We start from the raw sequence: 24,177 nt of genomic DNA on the forward strand, positions 1-24,177 counted from the left end.
ATCAATAGGAAACCCAGACATATAAAATGTAGATTTTGTTGCAAGTACATTATTTTGGATGAGGGTGACTGTGCCATTTGTAACATCAGAGGATGATAAAATAGAGTCACATTTCAACACATCATCATCATCATCATCATCATCATCAACCTTATTTGCATCATTTGTATTACTAATATTGTCAATGTTTTCTCCTGGGGAATATTCGCATTCTGGAATAGAATTCTCTGCAATGTTATTATGTTTAGCAATATCATTGGCCCTATTATTTATCTGTTTGTTTATGCAATCAATTTTTTGGATGTGTTCAGTGAGAGGTTCGGACTTATTAAAAATAGATTTTGTTTGTAATAAATTATTTTGGATAAGATTGACTGGGTCAATTGTAACATCAGAGGATGGTATATTAGAGTCACATTTCAACATATCATTATCAACATCGATCATCAACATCATCAACATCATCATCATCATCAACATCATCATCATCATCATCATCTCCATCGGCATTAACATCAGCCTGGTTTGCATAATTAGTATTGCCTTTTCCACGGATATTATCTCCTAGGATAGATTCACTTTCTGGAATACATGTACAATTCTCTACAATGTTATTATGTTTAGCAATATCATTGGTCCTATTAGTTACATGCTTGTTTATGCAGCCAATTGTTTGGGTGTGTTCAGTGGAAGCCTTAGACATATGAAAAATAGAAGTTGTTTGAAATAAATTATTTTGGATAAGATTGACTGTGTCATATGTAACGACAGGGCATGGTGTATTAGAGTCACATTTCAACATGTCATCAACCTCATCAGCCTGATTTGCTTCAATAGTAGTTTTACTTTTATTAACAGTGTTTTTTTCTGGAGAATAATCACATTCTGGAATACAATTATCTGCAATGTTATTATGTTTAGCAATATCATTGGCCCTATTATTTATCTGCTTGTTTATTCAATAAATTGTTTGGGGGTGATCAGTAGGAAACTCAGACATATAAAATGTAGATTTTGTTGCAAGTACATTATTTTGGGTGATAGTGACTGTGCCATTTGTATTATAAGAGGATGATAAAATAGAGTGACTATTATCACTAGTATAATCTCCTGGGGGAGATTCACTTTCTGCATTACAATTTTTTGCAATATTATTATATTTAGCAAGATCATTGTCCTTGTTATTTACTTGCTTGTTCATGCAGTCAGTTGTTTGGGAGTGATCATTTGGAGCCCCACACATATGAAAAGGAGATTATTTTGAAAAAATATCAGTTTGGGTGAGAGTAACTGTACCTATTTTTACATCAGAAGATGATATAAGAGGGTCAATGTTCACCTCATCATCAACAGACGGGCAATCCTTAGGTTGACCTGAAACACCAAGAGGATTATAGTTGTCAGTACATGAGTAGAGAGTTGTGAACAGCAGAGGCAGCTGAGTTATCAGATTGTTCTGAAAGTGTAGTCCTATTGCTATATCTAGACTTGTTACCCCAGGGGCTTAAGTCTATACCAGGATCAGAGTCTTGTAAGCATGGGGTGTGAAAAATACTAAAATAGTCAATCATGAACTCGTGTCCACCGTCCCATTCCTATGCTTGACCAGATTGCTTGCGGGGTATCCTGTAGGGTGGTGGGGTGTTAACGTCCTGAAGCACTTTGTTGATGTACAGCTTATCAACCACAATTTAAGCTTGCTTACCCTTCTGTCGAGCATCTCTCAAAAGTGGCATTAGCACTTCTCGCCTATACTGGCTCACCTCTTCAGGAAATTGCTCCACGATAGAAAAGGGTTTACCCTTCAATTTATTTGCTGCTGCCTTCACCGAATTTCTCTCCCTCGTGAAGATAAACTTTGCTATCAGGGCACGGGGCCTGACAGTATCTCCTGCATGTCTTGGGGGTCGGGGCCTGCCGATTCTGTGGACTCATATAAATTTCACGTTTTCGGCGTCTAGATCCAGATGTTCTTTAATGAAGTTTTTCAAAATTTTCTCACAATGTTCAAGAGTCGCCTCCGGTTCCTTCTCAGGTATATTGTTGAAAATTAGATTACCTCGCATTGAGCGACAATGTTGATCAATCAAGGATTCTCTCAGCGAGAGATTTTCTGCCTTCAAATTGGATAAATTTGGAACACAATCCCCAATCTGATCTTTTAATGCCTTCATGTCGCTTTTTATCATAGCCGTCGTCCACGTGTGGAAACAGTCACTCATAAATTGGTTAGATTCCGCAATATCATCTAATCGCGTTCTCAATAAGTCTATTTCCTGTACTTTATGTTCAAGTTTGGACATGTTTGTTTGGATGGAAAGCACATCTTGTTCAATAGAGCCTAGTTTTGAGAGTTTCTTGTCAATGAGATCAAGCTTGGCCAAGATGGCTGACGTATCGGGGCTCTGAGGTAGGGGTATCTGAGATGGCATGTAGGGACTGGCAAACGTTTGAAACTGACCTTAGTGTGGTGTAAATACTTGTTAGTAATGAACTTGAGGTGAGTAGGCTGTCTCAAGAGATTGTCTCACGGCGTTAGCTGCGTCCATCTCGGCGGTTTGCTTGCTTGATGGAGTGTCCCCTGTATTCGCACTCGTGTTAGGCGAGGTAGATTTTTTCTTTCTTTTTCCTGTTTTCTTTTGGCTTGAGGGTGGTTTAGTCATAGCTGTTCATATTTTGCATCGGTATAGCTCTGATAATACCTCCATGGACGTGGCATTAGATGATAATCAAATGAAATGTGAGAGAGCTGATTCGTGTCACACCTGCTCCCGCCATCTTGCCACGGGTCCCCTGTCTTGCTGTAATACCACCCGATACCATAACGCTGCCGCCCCGGAACCGATCTTCTTCCATGACACAATGATTGACGTAACGTTCACCTCGACGTCGGTATACTCGAATCCGTCCATTGCTGTGGCTGAGGTGAAAACGAGACTCGTTCGTGAATAGAACTTATCCCCACTGCATGGCCGTCCAACGTAGACGCTGTTCGCACCACTGTAGACGTGCTTGACGGTGGTTTCCTGTCAAAATGTGACGTCTGGCGGGTCTTCTGGCGACAATCCCTGCACATCTGAGGCGACGACGTATGGTTTGTGAAGATATTCGTCGATGGCCAGGGATGCTTCTTGCAGTCACTGTTGCTGGCTGGAATCGATTTGGTAGGTGTGTTGTTCGGATCCAGTTGTCTTGTCGATTATTGGTTACGCGTGGCCTGCCACTTCCGCGGATGGTCTCTGTCTGCGTTCGTCTGTTGACAACGTTGCCACAAACACCAAAAGGTGTTTCTGTGGACCTTAAATTGTCTTGCACCATCACGTTTACTTCAGGCATACCCATGGCTCGTAAGACGCTCATTTTCGGACAGGCGTGGCATTTTGTAATACTGAATAGTTGCGTAATTTAGTTGTTTTTCTGAGTGGTTGTTGTCAGCACAATGCTAAACAATGCATATTGAATCCCGTTAACGCACATGTTTTTATACCCATTCTTAGGTAGTGAAATGCATAGGGCTTGCATAAAAGTCAACTTTTGCATGGAATGCATGCTTTTCTGTAGCATTTGCGTTTTTGTGACTTGATTCCATACATGTACTTCCCATATTGAAACCCAAACTTTACTTGTTTGAAAAATACACTAAACTATTGTGCCACAGGAACTTTTGTTGTTGAGTATATGTGTCACAAAGTGCATTCACAACTTAAATTTCCATACCTATACGAGGTGACAATTCTGGACGATTCTAGAAGGAAGAACATTCAGTTTGTGAAATAGATGAACCACTTCTGCTTGATACTGCTATCTTCGGTCTTCCTCCACGTCTTCCTGTTGCAGAACGAAGCTACAACGATCATGGCGACGTGGTAGGCTGCAACAACATCGCGCTAACACAAGAACATGTTTGGCAAGCCCCGCTGGAAGGGCAACACAATAGGCATATGATTTAGTAATGTGAACACGGAGTACACAGAAGAACACTACCTGGGCCTTAAATTTCAGAACTGTTGTTTTGGCATTCTGTGATCAAGTACTTGTCAAAGCTGTAGTGTTTAATAGTTGAAACTGGGTGTGACACAAAAATGGGAGTATGATGTGCATTTTGTACTTGCCCTACCAATTTATATTTGGGTATAATGTATTCTACCATGACACTGATGAATGCTAAATTCTGATTGGTTAAAAGAGGTTAATCTTTTGCTATGGAAACCCCTTTCATATATATTAAGCCTTTTCACAAAAAAGGTGCATATGAATACATCGATAGTCTATATAGCGATTCATAAAAAGTGGCTGCTGATCCATCACCCTCATATGAACTTTAAAACGTATCTATATTTCCAATATTACACGCTGGGTCTCAAATACAAGCCAGGTCGTTAATAAATGCCAAGGGTCAAGGGCTCTTGCGAAATAATAGATAGACTAGCGTCTAATAAAGGAAATACGGAAATTTGAATTTGGATGTTTTGGGCGTTCTAGGCTGCACCCATGACTGCTACGTTTATGACACTACAAGATTTAAAGAAGGCATATCTTTTCCATACAAATATAATGTTTATGAAACTGCTAGGGACTTTCTCTGGCGACCAGAATCGGTAAAGGCTATTTCATCTTTGAAAGAACTGACAATGACAGTTAAAAAACATTATAAAAAATGTTTGAAGAAACTTTATTCATGAAAACATGTTGTTTACAAAACGTTTTTGATATTCATTGCCATCTCCGTCTACCACCACCGTAAGGATTTGGCAGGAGATTTTAGCTCCTTTCAAAAGGTGAAAACAATGTCCCAACATAACTTAAGTCAAGGCACACTTGATCATAGCAACTTGTTAAACTTGATGAGATTCATTTCAGAACACACACAATTTAGAAAATCATACAGAACTACTGTTTCTGGGATAAAACTGTCGCAATAATTTTCTTTCACACGCTTGCGTTGAATCTGTGAAAACTTCAGATTGACAGGTCAAATCATGCATGTCTGCAGCCACGTCTTGTCTGCAGCCTAAAAAGCCACTGTTCAATCATACTCCAGTTCCATTAGTATTCACATTGTACCAGCAGGCTCATTCCCAGTGAATCTACAGGTTACTGTTGAACCACATCATAGATCGGGGTTGTCATCTTGCTTCGTAACTATCTGCTGAGGCACGGAAAATGTAAACATTGGCAGCCATATTTACAGTTTTGAAGTGTCAAGTTCTGCCACATCCAAGTTCGGGGTGGAGAGGCGTTTATTTTGATTTTTTAAAATTATTTACTGGGGGTAATTGCTTACTCACTTATAATACTTACACATGTAAAACAAATAGTAGAATGTTAATTCGTAAAGTTTGTTGGAGAAATAAAATGGTTTAGAATTTTTTTAAATATTTCTACAACCTGCCATCCCTACAACGGAAATGGCATGTTCCATTTCCAAGAAATGACTTGGTCAGTCCAAACAGTGCACAGCAGGGTGGTAGAAATTAAAACATCTGTCTTTGGATTAAGTTTGAAGGGTTTTTTGGCAACTTCTTTTTAAAAAAACTATGTGTTTTGAACACTTATTTTGAACCACTCCAGACTATGTTTTTTTTAATCTTGAACTTTAGTTGTTTGTGTGGTGATGAGTCAGATGGCCACTGCAATCCTCCCCAGGATTAGCGCTGTGGGTATTTAGGTTTAGATATGATCCCCAGCAATCTATGCTGGTCGTGAGAGGCGATATAGTAGATCGGTTGGACCGGCTCGGTCATTTTGATGAATTGCACAATGTCATAGATCCTTGTTCACAGGCCATTGTCGTATAGCTGGAATATTGTTGAGTACCTCATTAAAAAAGAAACAAACATACATGACAGGTTAGTTATGTATTTTATATGTGTTATTGCTATACATGTGAATTTATCTGTTAAGTTTTGTATCACAGTGTAACTTTGCTTCTTAGTCAAATAGTTACGGCCATTTATAAAATAATTTTACTTCGTCACAAAATCTATAAGTAGTTTTAAGCATACTGAAATTCCAGGAAACCTCTCTATATTCCTGATTTGAGAATGTGTGAGATATGGCATATCAACTTACCGTGTCTGTGTTTGTGTGTACATTAAACTACGTTTATGACGAACACACTTATAATGAACTGACCTATATAACAAACTTATTTTTAGTCCCGGCCATTTGTTGCATATATCCTGTATATATGCTTATAACGAACTACGGTTATTATGAACTAAAATTAGTGGTCCCTTTGAGTACATTATATTCGTAGTTTACTGTATCTGCATTGTTCATGTGAAGTGTTCACAGGTTCAGGGGGCATGGGGCACCAGTCGTCTATGCTGCTGCAGGTAGTTGTTTAGAGTTGCACCCCCTAGGCGTTCATGATAGTCGGTTCGAATCCCAATTCGCCTTCATTGTGTTTCTTGATTTGTAAGCAATATATTCATGCTATGAGGGTTCTATTGAATGGGTTAAAAAAGGTCTGCTCCGTAAAACTATGTGTTTTGAAATAGTAACCGAAACAATATCATGTTTCTAACCAAAAAAAACACTGAACACGGAAACAAAAACGTCAGGGATCATGAATATTTTTAAGATATTTTTTTATAGTGGAGACGGAGCACACAATTTCATAAAAGTATGCGTCGTAGATAATACTATAAGCTTAACTGCTAAACAACAGTGTAACACCAATGTAACACATACTTCAAATTTGGTAAAAAGATATGGACGTGAATGCTGGAGTCCAAAGCTGGAACACCGGAACTGTTCCCTCAAGTGTTCCATGGAACACGTTGTCCAGGAGTCGGAACTGTCACTGAAACCACCAGTAGCTTGGTAAACGAATATACAGGGTACACACAACCAAGTGGCTTCTGTGACGTGTATTTGGTATGGATCAGATCAAGTGCATTTCAGGGCAAGTTGAGAATTAGACTTTGATATGCGTATGTTGCGGTGTAAGCATAAATACTGGTGTACTCGCTGAGCAAATCACTAGTGAACGCAAAGTTCACAGGATCAACTGAGTTTTGGTCTCAAACTTGATTCACCCTTCTGTTGAAGATAGCTGAACAATCACTCACGCACTCACTCGGTCACTGGATCACTGCTTTCAATACATGAACACAATCTAAATTTCGTAGTGAAACAAAGTAGGCTTTGGAAATAAATACGACAAGGGCATTTCCATAATCTATAGAAATATCTGCTAAAAGAAATAACTGATGCAATGCTTGATGTATGTGTGTGGTGATGAGTGGTTTGATGTGTGGTTTGATGAGTGGTTTCACAATGAGTTTTGTTTCTGTATCAGTCTGGATATTGCTCAGACATAAAGTCTACTTCGGATATGACGAAGTCGTATGTATGGGAAATGCAGACACCAAAAGCTGGAGCTGCTGGAATATTTCTCGACATGAGGGGTTCCCACTTTGTCACCTGACTTTTTATGCATAGATCTATCTTAACATGGAACAGATCAGGCGGTCGAATCGGTCTCTTTTATTTCAAGTTCAGGTGGGTAAGTCAGTTGAAGGGAATTGGCTATTTGATTGTTATTGAACGATGTCAGATCGCAGATATACCTGAAGCTTAGATCACTGATATAACTGAAGCTTAAGTAAAAGTCTTGGCCAAATTGCCTTGTTTTCACTTTGTGCGAGCAGAATTCCAATTCATATGCATAAAGCAGGATTTTTTGTTTTGTTTGTTTGTTGTTTAACGCCACAAGCAGCAATATTCAAATTATAAGACGGCGGTTTGTAAATATTCGAGTCTGGATCAGACAATCCAGTGATTGAAATCATGAGCCTCGATCCATGCAATTGGGATACGATGACATGCATCAACCAAGTCAGTGAGCTTGACCACCCGATCCCGCTAGTCGCCTCTTACGACAAGCATAGTCACCTTTCACAGCAAGCATGGGCTGCTGAAGATCAGCAAGAAGGGGAACGCAACTGGTGCTTATGGGGATGGCGTCTTCTTGTCTTACCTACACATTATACATATATATTATCAATAGCATTTCCAGCATTTCACATACTGCATTCACGGTATACATCAGATTATATTTGTTTTAATTTTTGACACATTGTCCTGAACATCTCGTTAATTTGGACATAACAAATGTCTTTGACGACCAGAAGTGTACAAAGATAACTTGATGCAATGTCTGATGGATGTGTGTGGTTGGATGAGTGGTTTCACGATAAGTTTTGTTTCTGCGTCAGTCTGGATGCTCAGATATTGCCCAGTTGGCTAAAGCGAACCAAATGGATATCCAGAGGGAGTGGTATAAAAGCGACAAGACCCTTTTCTAAACCATCAGCATCTGTTTATGAATCTCCATCAAATAGTGATGACACCAGGTGTCCGCGAAGAGGAGAGCGTATCCTGCCCCACCGGTGGCACGTGTCCCAAGCACCTGCTAAGGTTTGCAGTCATCACTTGACGCAAACTCTAGCCAATGGATGACAGGATGTAACTGTCTTGCAGTGTTTATACAGTTTCTGTTCAATTTGATATTTAACAATGTAATTTATGCAAATGTTGGTGTATATAATTGAAAACTTACCTCGCTTTGTTATGCATGGTTAAAATAACTAGCGCGATCAAACGTTTCATAGAAACACACCCTGCCTCAAACACATGTTACTTGTTGCCGTGTCATGCATGGCATTCAGCATTGTTCATGCAGATTAAATATAGAGCTGGCAGATTAATAACGACATTTAACTACGTTTAAAGAATAGAGCAGTATCAATAACGGTTGGTTGTACAAAACCATCAGGCAAAAGAATGCATGTACTGGAACATTGGATTTGACTAAAAAATCCCAACGTTTTAAAAACGTTACAAGGCTGAAAACAGTCGCTAAAACACTACAAACACAACTATAAGATACTGGTATCAAAAACATCACCATGAAAAAAACCATTTCTTGTTTGTTTCATTGTTTGTTTCACACCTCCTTACTCAGTGGCATTTTGATTGATGAATAGGGGGGTCATGTTTGGTTGACAACGTCGTGTCGTCGCCCAACGACGTGGATCATTGCTGATGACACTCATCATTGGATTGTGTTTCAGCAGATAACCAGGAGTTCAGCAAATACGTTTGTGGTAGCACTGGTCCTGTGCACAGGTCACATTTCATTTGAAGTTAATAAAAGCGACAAAACCCTTTCCATATTCACGAGTCTATTGTACGATTCCGACTATATCATGAGCAGGTGTTTGGCAAGAAGATGAGCGTATCCTGCCACACCGGTGGCACCCATCACAAACACATGCAAAGGCAAGTCAATTGTTCACCTGAAAAATAGGGGAACATATAGCACAAGTCAAAGTAGGGAATTGCATCAGACATCAATTTTGTTACTGATTGCATCAGCCATCATTTTTGTCACTGGTGCGTCAAATCTGGAAATGTCAGCCACATAACCACCTAACTTTTGGAAAGCTCTTCTAGGGCCTTGAATGATGTAACCTTGATCGAACATCGGGGGACACCGGAAAATGGTGCCCATGTGGGGAATCAAACCCGGGTCTTCCACGTTACGAGCCAACGCTTTAAGCACTAGGCTACCCCATCGCACCACCAAGTAGAAGTAACAAGAAGAGGAGGGGAAGGAGAAGAAGAAGGAGGAGAAGGAGGAGGAGAAGAAGGAGGAGAAGGAGAAGGAGGGGAAGATAAAGTAGGAGAAGAAGAAGGAGAAGGAGGAGGAGAAGGAGGAGGAGAAGGAGGAGGAGAAGGAGGAGAAGAAGAAGAAGTAGGAGAAGAAGAAAGGAGCCAGAAAGGGCTGCTGTGGTTGTAAGGATCAATTGATCCTTGAAGAGTCTTAGCTTGAATACTTACCATCGTAAATTCTCAATGCTGGGTGAATAGATTTCATTTTCGGACAACGTCACGTGTGTTTCAGCATGACCGAATCCCTGGAGATTCTCAACAGTCAAGCTGTCGACCTCGGGCTCCTATCCAACTAATTGTCTGCGACACCTGTGAGACTCAATTTGCCATTGGTTGATTTGTTTTCAAATATATTGTTTTACATCGCGACAGTGACTGATTCCTACGGTACTGTGACTGGGAACAGGAGCCAGGAGCTAGCAGCCAGGAAACAGGAGCCAGGAGCCAGGAGACGAGACAGGAAGATGAGTGATGAAACCTCTCCGTTAATCAGGAGACGTCATCTGCCGAACGACAAAAGGTTGGAATTATCAAATAACAATACGATGTTGATTGTTTCATGAACTCAATAACTCCACTGTTTCGATAAATCGGCAGGCCATCATTTTTTCCAATAGCTTGTTCACAGATTTTCTTCGAGGTAAAGATAAGCAAAAAAAGAGGAAAAAAAGTAAAATTGCAAAAAGATATTCATCATGATGATTAATATTTAATCGGTTTTTTGAAAACATGGGTAGAAAGTACATATTATCGGGGGCGGTCGGGTAGCCTAGTGGTTAAAGCGTTCGCTCGTCACGCCGAAGACCCGGATTCGATTCCCGACATGGGTATAATGTCGTGAAGCCCATTTCTGGTGTCCCCCGCCGTGATATTGCTGGAATATTGCTAAAAGCGGCGTAAAACCATATTCACTCACTCACTCACTCACTCACTCACATATTATCATTTATGTGTGTGTGGTAATATGTGTCTCGAGTGTACGTCCCATGGTTCCCAGCTGATTCGTTTGTCAAGTTTGAAAGTGTTCCTTTCAGGCCCAGTGGAAAGTGTTTCGGCGTTCACGTTTTATACTTACCTTGATTGCAGGGCCCAGCGCTGTTACCCCCTCATATTAGTTTCAGGAAAACATTATGGTTAATTAGCTGTGGCCTATTCCGGTCGGCATCTTTGTACTCGGTTTTACTCGGGCACAACTGTAACATTCTGTTAAATCACATCATACTGACATTCAAAACATATATACACGTGTCAAGTATTAAGAAAAACAAATTGCCACTTGAAGACTTTCTGAAGACTTTGTTCGATATATTTCGGATAGAGAAATCAATTGCACACAAAAACAATACAATAAGACAGTTTGACAGAAAATGCAAAACTTTGGCACATTAATAGTCTAGTTACTATGTCCCTATTTTGAAAATGAACAATTTCCACTAATGTGCTGTAAGGATTTAGCTTAGTTAATAAGTATGGCAAATATAGCCTGCTCCTTTCAGCATTTGTGAACATTGTTGTACACCTGTAACCAACTTAAATTTGTTGTCTGCTGTATAGGTATGTAACCTACACCTAATAAGTATACAACATGACATGCTACACCTGTATAACCATGTAACATCATATACTGAATGCAATAAAAAAATATTTTGAAAAATAAATCTGGAAAGGAAACTGTGAAAACACTGCAAGACAGTTGGAGCCATGTGCTTGGGACCCGTGCCATCAGTGGGGCAGATACGAACGCCAGGTGTCATCGCTATTTGATAGTCGGAATCCTACGATTAGCCCTGCCTTCAGCAGATATTCCTGATGAGTATGGAACGGGCTTTGTCGCTTGTGGTTAGGACTATATCCTTGGTATTGTATTGATTTAGGAGCAAGCTGTGCACTTTGTTGCCAGGTCGTCCCTTGAGGTCAAAGGTCGAATCATCAGCAATGAATGTTGTATTATGCGCCGCCCTTATACCAGTGACGTATTTTTACGATGTTAAAGTTAGATAACTTTCAAAATTCACGTGAGCAATGTCTTAATGTACAGTTGAAATTGTAAAACAGGCTAGAGATTTTTTTATGATGGGCTTTGTCGTTTATTTACAGCTCGGTTATTGGAACCCATGGGAGCAATGGCAGAAGTAGACAAAGGTACTAAACAGTCACTGCAATGACGATTGTTCACTTGAAAATGACCTATTCCTCGATATGTGCAGCTATGTGCTCACAACTCTTATCTGATTTTGTTGGTTTGAATTTGTTGTGGTGACTTTCATATGTATCCTGGATCGGTGTGGTGGCCATTGAAGTGTTAAATGCGATCTGCTAAGTGTCAACGTCGGAGTCGGTATGCACTCTTTGCGTTCACTCGTGATTTACAGTGTGCACCATGATAATTTAACAAACGCATATTGAAGACTAATTCTTAAATAACCATGAAATTGTCACTTTATCTGATCCATACCAAATGCACGTCACAGAAGCCACTTGGTTGTGTGTACCCTGTATATTCGTTTACCAAGCTACTGGTGGTTTCAGTGACAGTTCCGACTCCTGGACAAGGAGTTCCATGGAACACTTGAGGGCACAGTTCCGGTGTTCCAGCTTTGGACTCCAGCATTCTCGTCCATATCTTTTTACCAAATTTGAAGTATGTGTTACATTGGTGTTACACTGTTGTCACATTGTTGTTGCATTGTTGTTAAATTGTTGTGACATTGTTGTGACATTATTGTGACATTATTGTGACATTGTTGTGACATTATTGTGACATTGTTGTGACATTGTTGTTAAATTGTTGTTTCATTAATTGTTACTTAGAAGTTGACAGATGAAATAGTAGACACAAATTATACATGACAACTTCTTCATTTACTGTAAAGGCGACGTTTCGGTATAGATCCATATACCGTTGTCAAGTAAATAAAGAGGTTGTTATCCATACATTTTGTCTCCTTTGTTGTTGTTACCTTGTTGTTTAGCGGTGAAGGTTGTGTTATTATCTACTATGTATACTAAACAAAAAAAGGTACGGATCTTGTTATGGGGAGTTTAATGAAATAATGTGCTCGTTCTGCACTACACAACAATCTAGAAACGTGAATGATCCCTGACTGTTTTTGTTCAGTATATAAGAGGATCGGGTGGGGTTTTGATAGAAACAGGCTCTTTTCGGTTACTATTTCAAAACACACACCGTCCTACAGAGCAAACTCATCTGTAACCACTTGCGCCCTTAACCCGTGAACACTTTCCATGAACAAGTCTGGAGCAAACACTCCAGTGACTGATATTGTGAACAAATGATCAACTCCACCGTGTACGATGACAGGCAAATGTCCGACCCTGGCCAACCGATCCACTATATCAACTCTCACGACCAGCATAGATTGCTGGGGATCATTTCTAAACTTGAATACCCACGGGGCTATTGCAGTAGTCATCTAACAGGACAGGACACGAACAACAGTTAGTTTCTGTCAGTGTGTAACTGCTGGTGTACAGATGATAAAGGTTGAACAGAATGTTTTTTTCGCCTAGGGCTATGTTAGTATCTGAATCAATCAGCTGCTTTGAACAAAGAAAGCTACCCGAAACCTAATCTAATGGCCCAGCACCCCACAGAAAATAATGGTTGAGGCAAATCCTTGGAACATAACTACTGACAGACAACTGTGTCCACAGGAATGTAGAATACAGCTGCAACAGATTTACTACATTGAAAGCAATACTGAACATAAAAGGTCACGCCATCATTCCATTATATTATAATCAGATAACAGTTGGTGGGGCAAGTACAATATGCACATCATACTCACATTTGTGTTTCACAACCAGTTTCAGCCATTAAACGCCACACCTTTGACAAGGCCTCGATCGCCTAATGCCAAAATAACAGTTCTGGCCTCAAAGTCCTAGTCTTCTGTGTACTCCGTGTTCACATTACTTATACACATGTCTGTTGTGTTGTCCTTCCAGTGGGGCTGGCCGAAGATGTACTTGTGTTGGCGCGGTGTTGTTGCTGCCTACCACGTCGTCATGATCATCGTAACGTGGTTCTGTGACAGACACACCTGGACGAGGACCGAAGAGGACAGCATCAAGTGGTTCATCTATTTCACAAACTGGATGTTCTTCCTTCTGACGTTTTCCACTCTGACTGACTTTGTGGCAGTGGGCTACTGTCACCTTGTGAGGAAAGACATCATTAGTGGTTTGTATGAGAACTGTATACTTCCGACAAAAGTAAGGGAACTGATGAAATGATAGTGAAGGTGCAATGACGATACATGTCTTCAAAAAATATTTCGGCCGTGTAGATCAGACCCTGGTGTGTCCATCATGTGTCATGCCCCTTGGTGGCAGACTGCTGGTTAACTTGCGTAGGGTTTCCCTCAGTATTGTCCTCTATTCCACCTGAAGAGCTACCCCAAGCTGGGCTAGGTTGGTGGGTGCTGGGTCTCTGGGGTACACTCTCCCTCCAAGAACATCCCCCTGGTGCTCTATCGGGCATATGTCAGGGGGCTTACCGGGCAATTCGAATGTCCGTATGCCTCGTCGTCGGAGATAGTCGGTCACGACCATGGTATCATGTTGTCTGGCATTGCCATCTTGCAGTTCAACAATTCTGCCGATAATTCTAGCGAATTAAAGAACGACACGATGCCAGATTTCGGCAACATTTCGCTTGTCAGTCAAATGTCCATTCACAATGACCAAATTAATTGTTTGATAGGCATTAATTAGAAGTTGACGGATGACAAAGTAGACACAATTTATGGATAACAACTTTAATTACTTTAAAGGCGACGTTTCGATATAGATCCTTTTCCGTTGTCAAGCAAGACTGAAAGAGGAACAATGTACACAATATATATAGCAGGTGGAGGATTAACCATAGAGGATTAACAGTGACAACAATTGCATACATAAGTGGGAAAACATGAGTAAGTAAAGTTATGATAACAGGAGGGTTATACTATAACAACATGATGGACAGAGAACACAAACAACCAAATTAGTTCGTTTGTTTAATGCTCCCACGCCCAGGTCTGCATGCAACCCCACCCGCTTGACGGTACTTGTCCCACAGCCAAGAAATTACACTTTTTGATTTGACAACTTTTGGATATTGACGTCCCCCTCCCTATCGTACCCACAATTCTGTCTGTTCATTGAGATACTGTCTCCGAGGCATTTCTGAGCGTGTGGCTAGCTCGGTTGCTTCTGTGTGCACGTGCATCACATGACGTCCATTCATTTCATTGTGAACAGATGTTGTGTTCAGATGCGAGGCCTAGGTTTTGTAAATGTACACCTCAGCGATAGGTACATTGAAATCATTAGTTCCCTTAATTTTGTCGATAGTACATATTTTAAATATATTATGTTATACGATAGTATCGCATTGTCACACTTTGTGGTACATATTACTTCTAATAAGGTCCTAGCTTATGTAAACCAAAACTGCCATGGTATTTCAAGTCTTATATGTGACCAGGTGGCATTATTGGAGGAGGGTATCAGAAAGGGTTCTGGCGGAACATGAAGTTCGTCGTTTCGATGCTGCAGGTGGATAATTGCTATTATTGGGCCCAGTCGTTTCAGGAGCCGTGAATCGCTATGCAGAGTTGCGTCCCCTGGACGTGCCAGAAACCTATGGTCGTGGGTTGGAATCCCAGTTTTCCCTGATCATGTTTTTAGGGTTGTCAGTACGATACCTGTACTCATTGGCTATACCAAAGTGAAATGTCTTGCAGTTTCGTGCAGGGTATTTGATATAGTACACCAATACCATCTTGAGAGTGAAAAATGACAACCCAACAAAAAATCTTCTCTGAAGCCATACTATTTGTTCTTATGATGCAATGACAACAATGAGTAACGTCATTATCAATAAATCACGTCGACGTCATACCTTATAGGTTTCATATTATTGAGCAATCTGACATCATATCACGTGATCAACATTGAGACGCTAAAATACACGCGTGCAACAGAAGGTGTTCCTATTCAACAGGTTGGGACATTATAGTAAATGTTTTCCACGATTTCAAAAACAGCTACGAATGCATAAAGAAACAAATGGTTTGTAAAATTAAAACAAAATGTAGTTACAGTTACGCTGACACCCTTTGTGATACTCCAAAATATCCTTTTCTCATCGTGTTAACAGAGGAAAACATGGACCTTTCCCCTAATGAAATCTCTTCTTTAACAGGTGAAGACAGACGTATGCCGCTGTTTCTCAAAGTGACGTGGGTTTCGCAGAATTTGAGCAACGCTATCTGTCTGCATGCGACAATAATGTACTGGGGACTGGTCTATCCACGTAAATATATAACTTGATTATCCACCGAAACACTTATCCATTGGGCGTAAAAGCTAAAACAGTGGTGACAGTTATATATATTGATCCCCTGAGAATCAGTGATGACGCCAGGTAGGCATGTCCTAAGCAGACATTACGTGAAGAAGTGACAATAGTGTCCGGGGACTGGTATATTCCCGTCAGTACCCCTTAAGTGAGCAAGTGACAGTAGTGTTCCGGGGACTGGTATATTCCCGTCAGTGCCCCTTAAGTGAGCAAGTGACAATAGTGTTCCGGGGACTGGTATATTGCCGTCAGTACACCTTTAGTGAGCAAGTGACAATAGTGTTCCGGGGACTGGTATATTCCCGTCAGTGCCCCTTAAGTGAGCAAGTGACAATAGTGTTCCGGGGACTGGTATATTCCCGTCAGTACACCTTTAGTGAGCAAGTGACAATAGTGTTCCGGGGACTGGTATATTCACGTAAGTATTGCTTAAGTGAGCAAGTGACAATAGTGTTCCGGGAACTGGCATATTCACGTAAGTATTGCTTAAGTGAGCAAATGACAATGTATTCACGTTAGTACACCTTAAGTGACTAATTGACAATTTTGTACCGGGAGCTGATATATTCACGTAAGTACTACATAACTGAGCAAACAGTATTGTGCTGGGGACTGTTACGAAGCTGTGCTCCAGAGACCAGGATGTCATTAACCAAGAATAAAGTAATAATGAAGGCCTGGTAATACGTTCCCGGGTTTAATACTGACAGCTAATTGTGTCAATAGACGACAATATAAAGGATCAAAAGCTTTATTTACACTAACAATGATTACTGATTAACTAAATCAGTTCAAATACACAAGCCGATTAGCTAAGCAGCTGTATAACAGTAATAAAATGAGAGCAGTTAAACCGAATAGCAAACTAAGTACTAAACTAATACGGAAGCGGTAAGTGTCAAACTATAGCGCTGAACATAGGCTACCCAGCGGTATTACAACTAGATTCGTACAATTATTGAGGTGGTAAACGGAATATAAATAAATGAGAAATAATTTATCTACCACTACTAGACAATTCCATAAATGTTTGAAAATCAAAATCAGAAAACATTTTCAACACATGGATAAGGTTACTAAAAAAACAGGAGAAAACAAATCAATACATGATAAAAGTGTGCCATGAAACCGCTAGAGAATAAAATTTACGTGTCAATAATTCTCTGACAATTAATGAAAAGACAATGGACAACGCCGACCGTCGGACTTTGCCGAACGGTGACGGAAGAAGGACATTTAAGGGGGAGGGGAGACTTATCATGAGCATGTGTTTACGAAACACTGTCAAATAGTGATGATACCAGATGTTCGCGAAAAGGTGAGCGTATCCTGCGCGACACAAACACACGCAGGGGGACATATGGCACAAGTCAAAATAGGAAATTGCATCGGACAATGTCATTCAGCAACCACCATGTATGTAAGGCCTGTGATGTCATTCAGCAACCACCATGTATGTAAGGCCTGTGATGTCATTCAGCAACCACCATGTATGTAAGGCCTGTGATGTCATTCATCAACCAGCATGTATGTAAGGCCTGTGATGTCATTCAGCAACCACCATGTATGTAAGGCCTGTGATGTCATTCATCAACCACCATGTATGTAAGGCCTGTGATGTCATTCAGCAACCACTATGTATGTAAGGCCTGTGATGTCATTCAGCAATCACTATGTGTGTATGCCCTGTGATGTCATTCAGCAACCACCATGTATGTAAGCCCTGTGATGTCATTCAGCAACCACTATGTATGTAAGGCCTGTGATGTCATTCATCAACCACCATGTATGTAAGGCCTGTGATGTCATTCAGCAACCACCATGTATGTAAGGCCTGTGATGTCATTCATCAACCACCATGTATGTAAGGCCTGTGATGTCATTCATCAACCACCATGTATGTAAGGCCTGTGATGTCATTCAGCAATCACTATGTCTGTATGCCCTGTGATGTCATTCAGCAATCACTATGTGTGTATGCCCTGTGATGTCATTCAGCAATCACTATGTGTGTATGCCCTGTGATGTCATTTAGCAATCACTATGTATGTAAGCCCTGTGATGTCATTCAGCAATCACTATGTGTGTATGCCCTGTGATGTCATTCAGCAATCACTATGAGTGTATGCCCTATGATGTCATTCAGCAACCACTATGTATGTAAGGCCTGTGATGTCATTCAGCAATCACTATGTATGTAAGGCCTGTGATGTCATTCAGCAACCACTATGTATGTAAGGCCTGTGATGTCATTCAGCAACCACTATGTGTGTATGCCCTGTGATGTCATTCAGCAATCACTATGTATGTAAGGCCTGTGATGTCATTCAGCAATCACTATGTGTGTATGCCCTGTGATGTCATTTAGCAACCACTATGTATGTAACGCATGTGATGTCATTCAGCAATCACTATGTATGTAAGGCCTGTGATGTCATTCAGCAACCACCATGTATGTAAGGCCTGTGATGTCATTCAGCAACCACTATGTATGTAAGGCCTGTGATGTCATTCAGCAATCACTATGTGTGTATGCCCTGTGATGTCATTTAGCAATCACTATGTATGTAAGCCCTGTGATGTCATTCAGCAATCACTATGTGTGTATGCCCTGTGATGTCATTCAGCAATCACTATGTGTGTATGCCCTGTGATGTCATTCAGCAATCACTATGAGTGTATGCCCTGTGATGTCATTTAGCAATCACTATGTATGTAAGCCCTGTGATGTCATTCAGCAATCACTATGTGTGTATGCCCTGTGATGTCATTCAGCAATCACTATGAGTGTATGCCCTGTGATGTCATTCAGCAATCACTATGTGTGTATGCCCTGTGATGTCATTCAGCAATCACTATGTGTGTATGCCCTGTGATGTCATTTAGCAATCACTATGTATGTATGCTCTGTGATGTCATTCAGCAATCACTATGTGTGTATGCCCTGTGATGTCATTCAGCAATCACTATGAGTGTATGCCCTGTGATGTCATTCAGCAATCACTATGTGTGTATGCCCTGTGATGTCATTCAGCAATCACTATGTGTGTATGCCCTGTGATGTCATTCAGCAATCACTATGTATGTAAGGCCTGTGATGTCATTCAGCAATCACTATGTATGTAAGGCTTGTGATGTCATTCAGCAATCACTATGTATGTAAGGCCTGTGATGTCATTCAGCAACCACTATGTATGTAAGGCCCTGTGATGTCATTCAGCAATCACTATGTGTGTATGCCCTGTGATGTCATTCAGCAATCACTATGTGTGTATGCCCTGTGATGTCATTCAGCAATCACTATGTATGTAAGGCCTGTGATGTCATTCAGCAACCACTATGTGTGTATGCCCTGTGGTGTCATTCAGCAACCACCATGTATGTAAGGCCTGTGATGTCATTCAGCAATCACTATGTGTGTATGCCCTGTGATGTCATTCAGCAACCACTATGTGTGTATGCCCTGTGATGTCATTCAGTAATAACTATGAGTGTATGCCGTGTGATGTCATTCAGCAATCACTATGTATGTAAGCCCTGTGATGTCATTCAGCAACCACTATGTGTGTATGCCCTGTGATGTCATTCAGCAATCACTATGTGTGTATGCCCTGTGATGTCATTCACCAATCACTATGTGTGTATGCCCTGTGATGTCATTCAGCAACCTCTATGTGTGTATGCCCTGTGATGTCATTCATCAACCACTATGTGTGTATGCCCTGTGATGTCATTCAGCAATCACTATGAGTGTATGCCCTGTGATGTCATTCAGCAACCACTATGAGTGTATGCCCTGTGATGTCATTCAGCAATCACTATAAGTGTATGCCCTGTGATGTCATTCATCAAACACCATGTCTGTAAGGCCTGTGATGTCATTCATCAACCACCATGTATGTAAGGCCTGTGATGTCATTTAGCAATCACTATGTATGTAAGGCCTGTGATGTCATTCAGCAATCACTATGTGTGTATGCCCTGTGATGTCATTCAGCAATCACTATGTGTGTATGCCCTGTGATGTCATTTAGCAACCTCTATGTATGTATGCCCTGTGATGTCATTCATCAACCACTATAAGTGTATGCCCTGTGATGTCATTCAGCAATCACTATGTATGTAAGCCCTGTGATGTCATTCAGCAATCACTATGTGTGTATGCCCTGTTATGTCATTCAGCAATCAATATGTGTGTATGCCCTGTGATGTCATTCAGCAATCACTATGTGTGTATGCCCTGTGATGTCATTCAGCAATCACTATGTGTGTATGCCCTGTGATGTCATTTAGCAATCACTATGTATGTATGCTCTGTGATGTCATTCAGCAATCACTATGTGTGTATGCCCTGTGATGTCATTCAGCAATCACTATGAGTGTATGCCCTGTGATGTCATTCAGCAATCACTATGTGTGTATGCCCTGTGATGTCATTCAGCAATCACTATGTGTGTATGCCCTGTGATGTCATTCAGCAATCACTATGTATGTAAGGCCTGTGATGTCATTCAGCAATCACTATGTATGTAAGGCTTGTGATGTCATTCAGCAATCACTATGTATGTAAGGCCTGTGATGTCATTCAGCAACCACTATGTATGTAAGGCCTGTGATGTTATTCAGCAATCACTATGTGTGTATGCCCTGTGATGTCATTCAGCAATCACTATGTGTGTATGCCCTGTGATGTCATTCAGCAATCACTATGTATGTAAGGCCTGTGATGTCATTCAGCAACCACTATGTGTGTATGCCCTGTGGTGTCATTCAGCAACCACCATGTATGTAAGGCCTGTGATGTCATTCAGCAATCACTATGTGTGTATGCCCTGTGATGTCATTCAGCAACCACTATGTGTGTATGCCCTGTGATGTCATTCAGTAATAACTATGAGTGTATGCCGTGTGATGTCATTCAGCAATCACTATGTATGTAAGCCCTGTGATGTCATTCAGCAACCACTATGTGTGTATGCCCTGTGATGTCATTCAGCAATCACTATGTGTGTATGCCCTGTGATGTCATTCACCAATCACTATGTGTGTATGCCCTGTGATGTCATTCAGCAACCTCTATGTGTGTATGCCCTGTGATGTCATTCATCAACCACTATGTGTGTATGCCCTGTGATGTCATTCAGCAATCACTATGTGTGTATGCCCTGTGATGTCATTCAGCAATCACTATGAGTGTATGCCCTGTGATGTCATTCAGCAACCACTATGAGTGTATGCCCTGTGATGTCATTCAGCAATCACTATAAGTGTATGCCCTGTGATGTCATTCATCAAACACCATGTCTGTAAGGCCTGTGATGTCATTCATCAACCACCATGTATGTAAGGCCTGTGATGTCATTTAGCAATCACTATGTATGTAAGGCCTGTGATGTCATTCAGCAATCACTATGTGTGTATGCCCTGTGATGTCATTCAGCAATCACTATGTGTGTATGCCCTGTGATGTCATTTAGCAACCTCTATGTATGTATGCCCTGTGATGTCATTCATCAACCACTATAAGTGTATGCCCTGTGATGTCATTCAGCAATCACTATGTATGTAAGCCCTGTGATGTCATTCAGCAATCACTATGTGTGTATGCCCTGTTATGTCATTCAGCAATCAATATGTGTGTATGCCCTGTGATGTCATTCAGCAACCACTATGTATGTAAGGCCTGTGATGTCATTCAGCAACCACTATGTGTGTATGCCCTGTGATGTCATTCAGCAATCACTATGTATGTAAGGCCTGTGATGTCATTCAGCAATCACTATGTGTGTATGCCCTGTGATGTCATTTAGCAACCACCATGTATGTAAGGCCTGTGATGTCATTTAGCAATCACTATGTATGTAAGGCCTGTGATGTCATTCAGCAATCACTATGTGTGTATGCCCTGTGGTGTCATTCAGCAACCACTATGTATGTAAGGCCTGTGATGTCATTCAGCAACCACTATGTGTGTATGCCCTGTGATGTCAATCAGCAACCACTATGTATGTATGCCTTGTGATGTCATTCAGCAACCACTATGTGTGTATGCCCTGTGATGTCATTCAGTAATCACTATGTGTGTATGCCCTGTGATGTCATTCAGTAATCACTATGTGTGTATGCCCTGTGATGTCATTCAGCAACCACTATGTGTGTATGCCTTGTGATGTCATTCAGCAACCAATACGTGTGCATACCCTGTGATGTCATTCAGGTGGTCCTGGTAATATTCGTAGAATTCCTAATGCAGAAGGGGGGAAGGTTTTGGGACGATCGAACGCGTTATCCACTCAACACCGTCCCGTGACCCGACTTAGAATCGCTTGTGAATAGCAGTTAATCATTTATATTTTGAAAGTAGTTCTTGGTCGCCAGTTTCACAGTCACCATTCCAATGCATTTGTCAATGCCTCTGATTAATGTTTTGTTATTGTAGATCAATTTGGAGTCATAAATATTTTAATTTTCAAGAAAAGATGTACATGTGAATGCGTGTACATTGTTTAAGCGTGCGTTAGGAATATACATTATGACTATATACACATGATATTAAATAATAATTAAATTTCCGTTGTGTTCATTGAAAATCCTGCATTCTCATCAGCTGAATTGGTCACGTGTTATTGCATTCATTTCCCAATGAATGTTAAAAAGTAAGCCACAACTTTCAGGTCTTCGGGTTTCATTGCTAACTACCATTTTTCAATGTCTTCCTGTTCTGAGGGAACTAATGTTAGAATTTGGCGGTAACTGACCGTGTCATTTGAAACAGCCGCCTTATCCCGGACATTTTTGTTACGGTTTGTTACAGTAAGTTACAGTTCTTCTCGCCTCTTGCCTTGATTGACAGGTGCTATGAACATTGTTTTGATCCTACTCTCCGTTGATTGGCTACTGACTTTTTAGCCGTGTCAAGGTATGTGCATAAATTAAGCAATCCCCTGATTCATGTCACGCAACAGTATGTATTCCTACACCTGGGATGCTGATCAATGTCGTCAGTTTGTCTGCTTTGATATATACAACTATTGGTTAAACTAGTATGGATAAAACATGTTTTCGTTGTCGAAGTTAATTATAATCATAAAATAAAATGATTGTCATTTTTTTGGGGTCAAGCCGGGGATGCTATCTCGATGGTAAACTACATAACTCACGTCGGCAACACCACGTACGTCATCATCAACCTCTATATCGCCGCGTCTCCTGTGAGATTCTTCCATTTCTTCCATCCCCTCATCGTGGCGGCTACATACAACATCTTCTCTGTGGTGTACCAGGCTGCAGGCGGGACCAATGGCCTGGGCGCCAGTGCTATATACTCTAATCTTGACTGGTCAGCTGATCCGGGTGGGGCAGCATTATTCTCTTTCTGGTCTTGCCTTTTAGTGCCATTCCTGCAGTTCTTGATCTTGGTGATTGCCATGCTCAAGGGATCTTTGTTTGACATTTGCCTTGGGAGGCGTTCTGGTGAAGATGTGGATAAAGGGGGGCGGCGGGAGAATGGTGTGGCTGAGTAAAGGGTGTTAAGGCCATCACAGGTTCTATCGTTGTGGATGGCATAAAGAACATTGCTGAGCTAATATATTTGAAAGTTAACAACATTGTACGAAATCTGCTTTTACAGTTGCTTCTACGCGCCACGGAAAGGCGGACCTTCACTCTCTAAAGATATACCCTCAATTTTAATTAAAAATTGTCAGAACTGCTTTTAAATGTGTGTATGTCTATTTAACCATCACTGCAACAGTTTGTAAAAAGTATTCTGTGGCTTGGTTGTTTTGTGCAAAAATATATTGGTGCAATGATCTTTACCATGTTTGAAATGTTGCTAATTTGTGCCGGAAAAAAGGGAAATGATTGATTTTCAAAGATAAGATGTCTAAGATACCATCAACAGTTGTGAATTAAGCGAACTTGCGTTCAATTTTTAAAAGTTTTACATCAAATTATATCTTGAAAAAGAAAACCACGTAGAAGTATTCTTTTAGTGCTGACTGAGCGCCTGTACAGTTAAAATCAACTTAGAGGCATAGTTGCTTTTGCTCCTCACTGTAGCTACATCTTTAGATCATGATTGAACGGATAAAATCAACTATCAAGAATTTCAATTATGTATTATG

General features: G+C 40.8%; 1 protein-coding gene across 1 annotated transcript; it reads left to right on the forward strand.

Annotated features, from left to right (window-relative positions):
* The first annotated feature begins 10,082 nt into the window (after window positions 1–10,082).
* LOC139446182 (protein rolling stone-like) lies at window positions 10,083–23,945 on the forward strand. Its single transcript, XM_071227488.1, has 6 exons — window positions 10,083–10,204; window positions 11,782–11,826; window positions 12,214–12,325; window positions 13,654–13,888; window positions 15,896–16,006; window positions 23,174–23,945. The coding sequence occupies exons 1-6, from the start codon at window positions 10,149–10,151 to the stop codon at window positions 23,572–23,574; spliced, it is 960 nt and encodes a 319-aa protein (XP_071083589.1). The 5' UTR covers window positions 10,083–10,148; the 3' UTR covers window positions 23,575–23,945.
* Window positions 23,946–24,177: the final 232 nt, after the last annotated feature.

Source organism: Haliotis cracherodii, unplaced genomic scaffold (assembly GCF_022045235.1).
Source record: "Haliotis cracherodii isolate W230 unplaced genomic scaffold, xgHalCrac1.p SCAF_6, whole genome shotgun sequence".
NCBI classification, from domain to species: Eukaryota; Metazoa; Mollusca; class Gastropoda; order Lepetellida; family Haliotidae; genus Haliotis; species Haliotis cracherodii.

Excerpts from the sequence above, each read along its gene's own strand:
- LOC139446182 (XM_071227488.1), top strand. The coding sequence starts at position 10,149 with ATGAGTGATGAAACCTCTCCGTTAATCAGGAGACGTCATCTGCCGAAC. Across the intron at positions 11,827-12,213 it reads AATGGCAGAAGTAGACAAAG|TGACAGTTCCGACTCCTGGA; the intron begins GTACTAAACAGT and ends TGGTGGTTTCAG. Across the intron at positions 12,326-13,653 it reads ATCTTTTTACCAAATTTGAA|TGGGGCTGGCCGAAGATGTA; the intron begins GTATGTGTTACA and ends TTGTCCTTCCAG.